General features: G+C 33.5%; 1 protein-coding gene across 1 annotated transcript; it reads left to right on the top strand.

Annotated features, from left to right (window-relative positions):
- Positions 1-10,875: 10,875 nt before the first annotated feature.
- Positions 10,876-11,826, top strand: LOC107148875 (olfactory receptor 10A7). Its single transcript, XM_015493607.1, has one exon. The coding sequence runs from the start codon at positions 10,876-10,878 to the stop codon at positions 11,824-11,826; it is 951 nt and encodes a 316-aa protein (XP_015349093.1).
- Positions 11,827-14,714: the final 2,888 nt, after the last annotated feature.

Below are 14,714 nucleotides of genomic sequence, written 5' to 3' on the forward strand. Positions count from 1 at the left end.
ATGTATGAGTGAACCTTTTTCTCCCATCCTTGCCAACATTTGTTGTTACTTGTATTCTTGATAATTGCCATTCTATCTGTAGTGAGATGGAATATCATGTAGCTTTAATTTGCATTTCTCTGTTTGCTAGAGATGTTGAACTTTTTTTCCATATATTTGTTGATCATTTATATTTCTTCTTCTGTTCAGTTCCTTTGCTCATTTGTTTATTGAGTTATCCATTTTTTTTTTTTTTTTTGGTATTGAGTGTTTTAAGTTATTTGTATGTTCTGGTGATTAACTCTCTATCTGAGATGCAGGTGGCCAAGATTTTCTCCCATTCTGTAGGCAATCTCTCCACGTTATTGTTTCCTTTGTTGTGAAGAATGTTTTTAGTTTGATACCATCCCATTTATTGATTCTTGATATTACTTCTTGCACTGTAGGAGTCTTGTTGAGGAAGTTGATTTCAATGCTGACATGATGGAGAGTTGGGCCTACTTTTTCTTACAGTAGCAAGGGATCTCTGGTCTAATGCTTAGGTCCTTGATTCTCTTTGAGTTTTGTACAGGGTGAGATATAGCTTTTTAATTTCCTCCTAGTACATACGAATTTTCAGTTTTCCCAACACTATTTGTTGAAGCAGCTACCTTTTTTCCAATGTATGTTTTTGGTGATATTTGTCTAGTATGAGATAACTGTATTTGTGTGGGTTTATCTCTGTGTCTTCTATTCTATTCCATTGGTCTTCATGTCTGTTTTGGTGACAATACCAGGCCATTTTTGTTATTATGGCTGTGTAGGATAATTTAAGTTCTGGTATTGTGATGCCTCCTGCTTCACTTTTCTAAGGATTGCTTTGGCTATTCTAGGCCTCTTAATTTTCCAAGTGAATTAACGTGATTCCTCTTAAAACTCATAATTTGCTAGCAACTGAATACAAAGATACTAAAGTGAATAAAATATCTGATAAAGGATGAAAATAATGATTATGGAAAAGATCAATGAATTTTAAGAGAATGCAGGAAAACACTGAATGGATTAAAGGTGAGAAGAAAGGATATGAGTGAGAAATTCAATAAAGTATGCAGACTTTGAAAAAGAACCAGATATGTTCGAATAAGAAGCTTAATATATCAAATAAAAAATTCAGTGAAAAGCCTAAGTAACGGTCAAGACCAAGCAAAATAAAGAATTTCAGGACTTAAAGATAGGGCAGATAAACTAGAACATTCAGACAGTAATAAAGGGAAAAAAGTCTCAAAACATATTATACAAGATCTCTGGAGGGAAGACACATACAGCTCCTCTCACTCTAGCCAAGAGTGGAGCAGGGGGTTGCCACTTCCCTGTAGCCAGATCCTTCCATCTTATCTGTGCTTTTTGTATGGTGGGAGGCTTTCTCAATAACAATGATTGGGATTTAGTTTGGCAACAGCTTCGCAGGGCTGTGTTGTCCGGAGGGGATTTTTTGTTGTGGAAAAGTGAAAATCAAGAGAGGTGTCGCGAGCTAGCCCGAGTCAATCAGGACGCCGGCTTCCCACGGCATAACCTCGAAATGTTAACAGGCTCGGGACAATATGCTGTCATAAATCAGCAAATTAATTATGATCCTGGGGGTCTATGCTCAGATAGCCTCAGCTGCGGTCCATGCCTGGAAAGCCCTGCCCGTTTCTAAGACTGAAGCAAAAATTTCCAAGATCTCTCAAGGGCCCTCTGAACCTTATTCGGACTTTATAGCCCGCCTAATGCAGGCGGCTGGAAAAATATTCCCTAATCTGGAACAGGCTATGCCACTTATTAGACAACTGGCATATGAAAACGCTAACACTTACTGCCAAAATGCTATTAAGTCCTCCCGGGCCAAAAGTATAGATGACATGATTCGAGCATGCAAAGATATAGATGGGCCTCATATTACTGGTCAGGTTTTGGCTGCTGCCCTTAAGACTGGAATGCAAAAATCTGATAACAGGGGAACCCGCTCTAAAGGGTGTTTTAAGTGTGGGAAAGAGGGACATATAAGGAGAAACTGCCCTGAAAGGAGCGAGGGTGCTGGCAGAGGGATGCTTGGAATTTGTCCTCGATGTCATAAAGGAAATCATTGGAGTAGTGAGTGCAGGTCAAAATTTGACATCCAGGGTAACCCAATACCGTCGGGAAACGGGGCATTGGGAATAGGAAACACAATAGACTGAATTGGATATAACTTTCCTATGTTCTTATGTGAATACTTGATGAGTGTAACTCCACATCATGTACAACCACAAGAAAAGGAAGTTATACTCCATGTATGTATGATATTTCTAAATTCTATTGTCATGTATAACTAAAAAGAACGACCACAAAATAAATAAAAAATGGTTTTTGGTGTCAGAATGCTTAAATATTTACCTTCATTCTCAGCTTAATAACTGATTTGGGGCAATTAAAAAGCTTCCTTTGTGTCCGTGTCTTCATCTATAAAGTGGAAATATGAATATTTTTTGCTTCATTAAACTTTTGTGAAAACGAAAGGAGTAACAGGGATTGGGATGACACTGAGTGGCAGAGCACTTGTCCAGCATGCAGGAGGCCTGAGTTTGATCACCAGCACTGAAAAGGAAAAAGGAATAAGTAAACAAAAAACACTTAGAACATTATTTGAATCCATAAGTCTTATTATTAACAAAAATTTTTATTAGGAATAATTTTGAAGAATTGGTGCTTATCTATATTCATCTGGTTTGAAGATACAGTGGTCTCTATTATGAAAAAAGAACAGGATTACCAAGGGAAAATGAACCTAATGCTTATGATCTTCATTGTGCTAGAGCTCTGTCGTAGATGCTTGACTAGAATCATTTATTTTTTTATTAACTGATGAATTATTGATTACCCTCAAAATTTTCCTGTAAAACAAGGATAGTCACCACTTTTCTTTAAAGGAAATAATTGCTAATTACTTTGTTTAAAATTATATAGTTAGGCAAAAATAATGAAATGTCAATGGACATCCAAATCATTTATATTTGAAGTTGGTCTTATATCCACTTAACTGTCTTTCCTTACTATTGATGGTTAGGATTTGACTGTTTGTCATAAGCATATTAAAAGAAAAATTCTATAGTACTTGTATACTGAATTGCTTATTTAATGCTGTCTGAGGGACAGAATATGGAAAGAACACAAAAGTATTCTGATATTTTAAAAGGGATATTAACTATTCTTGTAAATTGACGATAAACACAAATTTCCAAAGTCTGTATGAGAAAGTTCTCATAAGGGCATTCAGTATTTTTAATTCTATTTTATTATTTTTTAGTTGGTGCATTGTGGTTTTACATAAGAATGGGATTCACTGTAATAAATTCATATGTGCACAACTCACAGTTTGGTCTGTTTCACTGTCTCTTCCCCTCCTTCCCCTCACTTTCATTCCCTTCTCCCTCCTGATCCCCTTCCTCTAGCTAACTAGTCTCTTTTCTATTTTCATGAGGTTCCTTTGCCTTTCCATTTTCTATCTTCCAAATATCAGCAAAACCATATAATCTTGACTTTCTGAGTCTGATTTATCTCATTTAGCATAAAGTTCTTGAGTTCCATCAATTTTTCTATAAATCACATCATTTTGGTCTTCTGTGGCTGAATAAAGCTCCAGGGTGTACACACAACATTTCCTTTATCCATTCATCTCTTTACAAACACCTAGGTTGACTTCACGAGTGGGCTATTGTGAGTTGCCCTGCTATAAAGATGGTTATCCATGTATCACTTGTATAGTTTGTCCACTTTAATTCTTTTGGATAAATACTGAGGAGTGATATGGTTGTATCATATGGTGATTTCTAGTCTTTTGAGGAATTTCTGTACTGATCTCCATAGTGGCTGTACTAATTTATAATCACACAAATAGTGTATAAGTGTTCCTTTTCCCCAGCATCCTTGCCAGCATTTATTAATATTTATATTCTTGATGATTGTCATTCTAACTGGAGTGGGATGAAATTTTAATGTAATTTTGATTTGCATTTCCCTGATTGCTAAAGATGTCGAACATTTTTTATTCATATATTTGTTGGCTATTTGAATTTCTTCTTCAGAAAAATGTCTGTTTCATTTATTTACCCATTTATTGAGTGGGCTATGTGGTGTTATGCTTAGATGTTTTTAGTTACTTGAGTGAATTGACTACTAAATAGTAACTTTCAGGCTGGGGATGTGGCTCAAGCGGTAGCATGCTCGCCTGGCATGTGTGGGGTGCTGGGTTTGATCCTCAGCACCACACAAAAATAAAATAAAGATGTTGTGTCCACCGAAAACTAAAAAATAAATATTAAAAAAATCTCTCTCTCTGAAAAAAAAGAGTAACTTTCAAGTTAGTAGAGAATGGATAGTCAGCTTATTAAAAATATACATTCCCCAGTTTAAAGTACAAAATGGTATTTTATATACCCTTTTTATTTATAAAGTTTTAGTGTTTAAACTCTATTTTTAGATGAGTTTGACTTGTGTTCCTTATTCCCAAATGGAAGACAAACTTTGAAATAACTTTAAATTTATTTTCTGAAACTCAAGTCTGTGGACCAAATACTAGAACAAGTGAGGTCACTTTTTGATGTGTTTCATGAAGCCATTAAATAGCCTCTCTTGCTGACATTTCTTCATTCTTTATTTTCTCAAAAATGAATTTCACCAAAGGAGAATTTGACAATGCAGTCTTTTGGGGATAGGAGTCTTTCTATTGTTAGTCTTCAAAGTTACCACTTAACAGTCTGTCTACCAGTTGGTAGGTGAACCAATATGTCTATAGGAAAAGAATAATCGACTTTTTTTCCCCCCAGGGAAATACAAAATCGTGATGTGAAAAAGTTTTAGCTAAAATAATTAAGATGAATCACCCACAAGGTGGCAGTAATATGTAATCAATGAATGAATCATACACTTTAACTTAAGGAAATTTTTTTGTTGTTCATTTATTTTGTTTTTGGTACCGGGGATTGAACCCAAGGGTGTTTAACCACATCCTCAGCCCTTTAAATTTTTTGAGACTGGTGTCTACCATACTTTCTACCCTACTTCCTCAGCCTCCGGAGTCACTGCACCAGGCCCCCACCACTGCGGCTGGCCAAGGGAACTTTTGATAAAGGAATGTGCTACTCTGTAGTGATGATTGTGCATCTGTTGTGTGTGTGTGTGTATGCATATGTGTGTGTGCACTTGTGTTATGTGAAGGATACATGTGTGATTATTATTTAGGAGTAGCTAATGCAGAACTGGCTCCACTGAAGTTTTAACTGTTTTTCAGAAGGGGATTTTCATGGCATTCTTGCTGAGGTTATAAGAATATTTTGTTTGATTTTTTTTTAATAAAATAAAAGCTTGGTTCATGGTTCAGGAATGGACTGTTTTTTTACTTGATTTTTTTGCTCAGTATTATAAACATTCCCTTTAGTATGGTGTATAATTACGTATTTTGGACTGATGTGAATGGAGACAGAATAAATACTTTTTTTTTTGGTCCATGCTGGAGATTAAACCTAGGACCTCATACATGCTAGGGAAATGTTCTACCACATCCCCAGCTCCAAATATGTCTTAACTTTGAAATGGCTAGGGACACACACACAAACACACACACACATGTGTGTGTGTTTGTGTGTGTGTGTATTTAAGTTGTCCATATATATATATATACACATACATGTACTCCATGGAGAATTTAAAAAAGGAAAAATAATTAACCTATTATACTACTCTTATTTGGTTTCCCGAGAAAATAAAGATAAAGGAATTTTTCCTCTAAATTTTACACATTTAGGAAGCATCCATTTTTTTTCTGGAAGGAGGTAAAATGAAAGTAATAAGCCATCCTGTCTAGCATTTGTGAAGGCCCCTGTTCATGCATATGTTGACCTTAAACTCCTGGGGGTATTTCATGGCTTTTCTTCCCCCCTAAAGATTTCATTAGAATTTTTTGAATCATCCCATTGCACTAATTTGTGACTATACTCTTTGTATATACCTAATATATTTGATTATGCAGTAAATAAGATGAAATGAAATGTTATTTCTATAGTTTTGTTAGCTCATTATACTTCAAAATTTAATGTTATTTATCTAGATTAAAATAGCCTCAGAATAAAAATGGCCAAGGATAAAAAACTCCCAATACTTCTTTGTGACTTTAACCATTTAGACATTATAAGGTACTACTGCCATGTAATAATATATGAATCCTGGTTTTGTTTACTAAGTAAAACATACCAATAGTTAACCTACTAAAGGTATCAAACAACAACAAAATACATGCCAATTATTAGCTTAGTTTAGTGCATTTAATCACTTTAAGAATTATTACAAAATTATGCTTAAAATAAAAAAAAATTAAATGATTTACAATTATGGCATTTGCAAGAAAATGGTAAAGATTTAGAACTGAAGAACATCATGCTAAGTGAGATTAGCCAAACTCAGAAACTCAAAGGTCATGTGTTTTCTCTCATATATGAAAGCTAGACAGAGAAAAAGGAAGGGGGTGGGAAAAGGGACCTCATGAAAGAGGGGATATCAGTAAAGCAGAGAAAGGGGATCTGGAGAAAGAAAGAGGATATATGGAAATGAAGTAGATCAAATAATGCTTTGTGCATGTGTGAATATATCACCATAAATCCAACTATTATGTATGATTAGAATGCACCAATAAAATTAAAAAAATAAAATTTTGAAAATCTTGCAAAATTTAAGTGCATGCTATCAATCTGTTATCAGTATTGAATCAGAATTTAGAATTATTGAATCAGAAAAATGTGTGAAAATCTTTCAGGGAAAATTAAAATCTATACTCTTCATATGTTCTCGCCCTATTAATACTGATAGTCCCAAGAGGCTTAAACAGTGTGTACAGTAGCTCAGTATTGTCAAACAGGTACTGAAGTGCCATCATTACACAGAAAATATGGATGCTTCTATGAACATTTTATATTCTCCCCAATGAGATAAAAAGTTGTTTAATTAACAGTAGTCATTTTAATGTTCCAGGGATCATTTCCCCAAGGCCAGTCACATTTTTAAATACTGTTAATAAAACATATCAACCATTTAGTGCCAATGGAAAGCAAGTTTCCACGGATAGACTGTTTGATTCATTCTGAAGATTTGAGCTATAAATTTCAAGATCAATAAATGTTTCTCAGAAAATATCACATTTTAAAAAATGAGCAGAATTCTAATTAAAGAAGAAGTATGAGTTTTTATTTGGTAAGTGATATCCAGATACTTCTTTATGCTTTATTTTGTGCCTCAATTTTTAGACACACTTGCATTTTATATTACAGGTACTTCCCCTACAAATCAAAAATAAATCTGTTTAATTACAGAAAAAGTAATAACTTTATTTTTTATTAAAACAAAAATAGACAAAAGATAATGGAACCCTTCAATTGTCTGAAAAGTTATAGAATGTTAATATATAGCAATTGTTATGTATTTAAGTAATTTTATATATTATAGCCACTGGGGTTATTTACTCATCTACATATAGTGTGTTAGAAATGTTGTTCCATTTAGACAAATTTAATGACGATCTAGCTTCACATTGCATCTTGAATACTGATAATGTAATAACATTAATCCATTATGATTTTTATGAGTATACATTTAAGATGTCTATCTAGAATGATAGGCAAAAAATATATTTCCTAGGAAAACCCAGTTAAAGTTGGGTTGCTTAATGGGACATAAAAATCTTTTTTGACCCCTTTGGTACCTAGGCAACTAAGTTAGTGGAGTTAACTAAACGACTATCACATTATTAAAACACCACACAACAAGTAAAGCAGCCTCTATTTTGCTAAGTGATAAATATGGCAACAAGACAACTTTTGAAAGTTTAAAAAAGCCATCAGTACAAATTTGCATTAGTGACTGTAACATTAATACTGCAGAATCTCTTTTTTTGACTGAAGGATATATTCAGTGTTATAAGGTTTTTAAGCCACAGAAAGACTGAGAAGGACATTTGGAGGTACATTCTGTGATTTTATGAATCTCTAGTTCTCCAAACCTTTATTAAATCTAAATATGCCAGGCAAGGTAGAATATATGCATTAATTTCAAAAATCAAGAAATTGACAACTTGTGTGTAGCTTTTTCATATTTAATAAGATTGGTACACTGTAGACCTGATTACTGAAGGACAAGAATTTTTTTCTTCTATACTATTATTCCTACATTCACATTACATTGCATAATAAGTGGTTACATTAATTTATTTTTATGTGGATTTTAGATATAAAACAATATTTACTGTAAGGCATCATTTAAACTCTCTTGTACATAAAACATCTAAGAGATAATCATACTACCTTCATTGGCTTAAATATTGTATGCTTCTCCACCTGTCATTCTAAAGTTCCATCTGTGATATACCATGTTCAATTTGATGTTAAGTGAGTACATATGAGCATAGTGCTGCATTAAAGGGATGAAAAAAAGTATGAATAATGCAAAAATAACTCATAATGGTAGTGATAGAACTATTTCATTATCTAGATGCTGGACTCTATTAACACTGGGTGCCAAGGAACCATCCCAAACATTGCCGAGTTTTCTTGAAGCACTTTGTGATTCTTCTTATACCTTAATTTAACTAAAATATATAAACAGTTGCTCATGAAAGATAAAACTGAAATAAATATTTGTGCTGATAAGAACCATGTAGACTGTAATCTGGCTTAGAGATGTGTTTTTGCAAATAGGACCTTTTATTCTGCAAAAAGTCCTTTAATGCCTCCTCAGAGCAATTGCTCCCCTACTCATCCTACTTTTAAAAATAAAAATGATATTTTAAACTAATAATTAGCATAAATTAATATTTTAAGGTCAAAATTATTGTGTCCCAATAAATCAAATTCAAACTGCCCAAATCTGAGTCTATGAAAGTATATGAAGTTTAGATTATTCAGATAGCATTTCATATGAGTTTTATCTTATTTAAAACTTTTTATTTGTGCATTATAACTATACACAATATTAGGATTCATTATGATACATTCATACTTGCATATAGCATAATTTGGTCTGTTTCATTACCCACTACCTCCCGACCTCAATCCCCCGGATTTTCTATCTTTTACCCTACTGGTCTCCCTTCTATTTTCATGAGATCCCTGCCCTTTTATTTACTTTTTCCTCTCTAGCTTCCACATATGAAAGAAAACATAGCCATCATCTTAGTATTGCTATCTGACATCAGAATTCTGAGATGCAGTAAAAGTTGAGGCATTTTAGGATACACTGAATATTGTAAGTGTACTATGAAGTCTTGACATCTTCACCAACTTTTTTTTTTTTGGAAACAAATGATGAAGCATTTTTAGAACCTTATAAAAAGTTTAGAATTGTTCCAAAATATTAGTTAGCATAATACATATGAAGACTTCTTATAAGCTTTGCTGAATATACCAAGACTACTGATGCAGTTGTTGCTATTAATGATATTGAGAATGAAGGCAGTACTGGTGAAAGGATAATAAGTATAATCATCCCATCTGGTACTTAAATTATTCTAGGGTATTTTAGGAGTGTACAGCCTGAGATCATTCGAGTTGATCCTTTCTTGTGCTGTAGAGGACATTGATTTGAGAACTTTCAATATACAAACAGGTGAAATGTTCTCAAATAGTATATTTTTACAGTACAATGAAAGTATAGAATTCTTCCAATGAGCATTTATTTTAGAAGACTCTATATGCTATGAGTTTTCAGCTTCTTATATCAAGAGGTAAAATTGATTTTAAATATTATTTTGACTGTAAAGTTTTTTTCTGAATTAAATTAGACAAAATGTATAATAGTTGATGCAATATTTACCTAAGCTCAATATTTTAAAAATTAAAAATTCATTCATTTCAGGTACAAAGACATGTTTTTTCAATTGCTAATGTTTGGTATTCTATTACTAAGTGATATTTATAAAATTTTTTTGTGTGTAATTCTACTATTGGTTAGATATTTTAATCTAAATAAGATACAGTGTTTGAGTTCATACTAGTTTAATTTGCTCTTTTATGAGCCTAAATACTTTAGAAAGTGACTAGGTCCCCCTTTTGACCATGTAGTTTTGGAGAAGATGGATGAACATGAGCAGAGATATTTTGGTGCCTGGCAGTAAAGATGAGTGTTGACTTTTCTATTACAAGTTATTTTTGTTCAGAATTTTTTAAATCCCAATTTAAACATATGTCTATAACCATTTACATAATAAAAAAATGAATTCCCAGTGAAGTCAAATCATGTTAGAGAAAATAACTAAAATCACATAAACCTTAAGGCCCATTAGGGGCTTCAGAAAAGCACCAAAATCATAAGCATACATTATGTTCATTTACTAAGTTTGTTTCATGTGTGTGTGCACACGTGTGTTTTAGTATATCTGTGCATATACTGGACAAAATGCTGTGAAATGCACTTCAGTTAGTAGAAACATAATTTATATAATATCAATAATTATTTAAATTTCTTCAAAATTTAAAAGGCAAACTAGCTCATTATTTATCTCTATTGCTCTCTGATATCATTTAAAAATTAGTAAATGATTGTATTTTGATTCTAATGTGTTTAAACTCTTCTGTTTACTCCTCCAAAATATCATGTCTCTAGTGAAGAATATGAGCTGCAGACACCAACTACTGCTGAGAGAAAACTTGCACCAAGGTGACAAAATTTCTACAAAATATTCCTTTCCCTATAGTTTTATCTTACTGTAAAAGTTCTCAGTGCTTTACTAAAAGGAAAGGAAGACAACAGAGAAGAGAGGTATGTTTAAGAATTTTACTGTTATTTTGAAATTATATCTGTTGATTGGATGCCTTTTGATGCACATAACTGGATTATTTGAGAGAAATTGCCTCTGGTATGGCTTGTGAGAATCACACCAGAGTTACTGAATTTATTCTTCTTGGTTTTACAAGCAACCCTAAAATGCAAGTTTCCCTCTTCATTTTATTCCTGGCCATCTATACGGTCACTTTGTTGGGGAATTTTCTTATTGTCACAGTTACCAGTATGGATCCTGCTCTTCAAACACCCATGTACTTCTTTCTCCGAAACCTATCACTTCTCGAAGTTTGTTTCACCCTGGTCATGGTGCCGAAGATGCTGGTAGATCTAGTATCACCAAGGAAAATCATCTCTTTTGTGGGCTGTGGGACACAGATGTACTTCTTCTTCTTCTTTGGTAGCTCGGAATGTTTTCTTCTCTCTATGATGGCTTATGATCGCTTTGTGGCTATCTGTAACCCTCTCCGTTACTCAGTCATAATGAACAGGTCCCTCTGCTTGTGGATGGCCATAGGCTCTTGGATGTCTGGTGTCCCTGTGTCTATGCTACAGACAGCTTGGATGATGGCTCTACCCTTCTGTGGACCAAATGCTGTCGACCATTTTTTTTGTGATGGTCCTCCAGTCTTGAAACTTGTCACTGAGGACACAACCATGTACGAAATGCAAGCCCTTGCTTCCACCCTGTTATTTATCATGTTTCCGTTTTCCCTCATTTTGGTTTCCTACACCCGTATTATCACGACCATTCTGAGGATGCCCTCAGCTACTGGTCGCCAGAAGGCGTTTTCTACGTGTTCTTCACATCTCATTGTGGTATCCCTATTCTATGGAACAGCTAGCCTGACCTATTTGCGGCCCAAATCCAACCAGTCTCCTGAGAGCAAGAAGCTAGTGTCTTTGTCCTACACAGTCATCACACCTATGTTAAACCCCATCATCTACAGCTTGAGGAACAATGAAGTCAAAGGAGCCGTTAAGAGAGCAGTCACTGGGAAAGTCTTGCAGAAGTTAGACGTGTTTTAAGTTCTGTCATGTAAAATGTCTCTAAAAAATGTATGGACAGTAGAGCCTACTTGAAAAGATCAAAAGGGAGTGGAAGAGTTGCTCTTATTCCACCAGTAGAAACGTCACACCTTTGGTATTAGTGGGCAAGGAGAAGGAGTATTACCTAGGTAAATGTACAACAGATGCTTTTGAACTTTTGATGAGAATAAGTCTCGAAAAAAACATTGCAAATTGAAAATATCATAAATTGAAAGAACATTTAATACACCCAATCTACTGAACCTTATAGCTTAGCAGTACAGCACATTATAGATTATTCCTTGCTCCCTTTCATGATCATATGGCTGACTGGGAGCTGCAGGTTGCTGAGCAGCCCTGCATCAGAAAAGAGTATTATATATCATATCTCCAGTCTGCTAAAAAGATCAAAATTCAAAATCTGAATCATAATTTCTACTGAATGTATGCTGCTTTCACACCACTGCAAAGTCAAAATACCATATCAAGTTGGGGAGGATCATCTGTATAAAAAAATCTACCTAGCAGGAGCTGTGTTCTTTGGGAGAGAAAGACAGACTTCCTAGTGTTCTGTTCTGATTCTCTCAAGTCTATTGTTCATGGCCAAACCAGATCTGAGAGAGAGGATGAGAATATTCCTTGATGCAGTATGTAAAGATTAGCCTTCTGTGGAATAGCCAGCAGGATGGAAAAGGGCAAGAAAAATTACAAAGGTGAATATAAATACCTTTAATTAACCACTACGTATTCTGCAGCTGATGTGATATAAAGATGAGTCTTGTAGCATGTTTTAAGTGACTTTTAAACAATTCATTAAATGATGAAATTTATAGTTGCCAAGAATTCATGATGTAAATTCTTTATATGGGTTGCATATTAAAGAGGTTATTTAATAAAAATAATATTAGTATTGGGTGACATGATTCTCGACTTTTGATCATTGGCTAAATCAGTCATTAATTATTTAGTAATCAGCTGATCTTATAATTTAAATGACAAACATTTACATGACAGCATAGTAAACAAAAGAGATAATAACAGCAAACATGGTTTGTTCAGGCACGGTTTTTAATATGCACCCCTGAAATAAGTCAAGAGATAGATCCTATTATATCTTTTATTTTTCAGGAAAGACAAATTAGCATTAGAAAATGTGTGCATAGTTGTGCACGCCTGTATTCCCAGTTGCTCTGGAGGCTGAGGCAGGAGGATCATGAGCTCAAACCCAGCCTCAGCAAAGGTGAGGTGCTAAGCAATTTAGTGAGACCCTGTTTCTAAATTAAAAAAAAAAATACAAAATAGGGCTGGGGATGTGGTTCAGTGGTTGAGTGCCCCTGAGTTCAATCATCAGTACCAAAAGTAAATAAATAAATAAAATAAAAAATTTAGTTGCATTTTTATCATGGCAAAATCATTACCAACATGAGAACTTGACTTTGAGAGTAACAGCAAAGATAAAATTCATATTGAGTCAAATTTAATTTTGAAAAATCTCATATTTCATGTAGTATTATTATGTTTGAAGATACAACTTGGGCATAATGATATCTCTTCCTCTTTGTCATTATTAACCAATGCTTCTATTAATTGTATAACTTTTTCTTTAATTAGTAATCACCCTCTATAATTCTTTGTCAATTTTCCAGAAACTGTAACTCACTAAAAATTTGTAACTTGTGCTATTTCAGTTTGATTGTGATATGCTAAGTACATATTTATTGAGTATAATGGAAATTTGAGGTAGGAACTACATGTTTCTTTATATCTTCTTAAACTGTCTTAGTTTTTAAAGCGTAACACAAATATTCTTAAATGAATATTAACTAAGTTTAATGACCAAGACTCAATCACAATGCTTTTCTACCAGCTGGATATGGCTCATGAGTAAAAGGTAAGACTGTAAAAATCAATTTAGTAGTGTATGTGTAGGTGGTTATAAACTATCATAGTAAAACATAGAGTAAGTAGTATGTGAGATGACCTTACCTGACATATAGCAAACACTAGCTAAATGTTTGATGTTATTCTCACAGTAATAAAGAAAACACATAGTAGATATTCCATATAAAAATGGTACATTTTAGTTATACATACAATACTGAATGGAAAAATAAAATTAATTACTTCCTGTTAGATGCAAGCAAAAAATGTTCATAAATCATGCACCTATTGAGTCTCCTGTGTAATTTAAACTCTGAAGCTTTTAACAGAAAATTGGTAGTATAATTATGTTTCAACTAGTTTTATTAAAATTGAATTATAAAATTACAGAACCACAAAGTCTTTATGGGACTCACTTTTTAGATTCAAATTATTTGATTTTTTTTCTTGAAAGTTCCAGCAGCTTATTAATAGTATCACTACTATGTCCAGAGAGATGATTGAAAAGATTTATTCATTGAGTTATTTTCCTAAATAAGTGGCATCTAATTTACATTTTAATTACTAACAGAAACTTTAGAGTTTTCCTTGGAGCACAGCAAATAGTTTCTTCATTGTTTTTATAGTAATACTATTGACTCTTTGGTTACAGTAAACAAAACAAAACTCCCCCCAAAACTTTTCAAAAACCCCAAAAAACCTTTTGAAAATTCCATAAGCCACTTTCAAATGTATGCCCTCATAATATTAAATAACATTATTTAATATTAATTTATAAACAATTCTGAAAATGTTTCCTTGAAGCTTCCTTGAGTGTCAAATGATGGTTTCAGAGGCCAAACTTGGCACAGCTAAGATAAAAGTTGTGTAATCAGTTTGATTACACAGTATCATGTTACATATATGGGAGCTGAGGTAAGAGGAAACATCTGTTCATAATTTTAGTGCATTAAAAAATTTCATTTTCAATTTATTTCACTGGCATTCAAGTCACATTAGTGAATATA

Source organism: Marmota marmota, unplaced genomic scaffold (genome assembly GCF_001458135.2).
Source record: "Marmota marmota marmota unplaced genomic scaffold, marMar, whole genome shotgun sequence".
NCBI lineage: Eukaryota > Metazoa > Chordata > Mammalia > Rodentia > Sciuridae > Marmota > Marmota marmota.

Bases quoted from the DNA above. Each gene is read 5' to 3' on its own strand.
- LOC107148875 (XM_015493607.1), top strand. From the start codon at position 10,876: ATGGCTTGTGAGAATCACACCAGAGTTACTGAATTTATTCTTCTTGGT.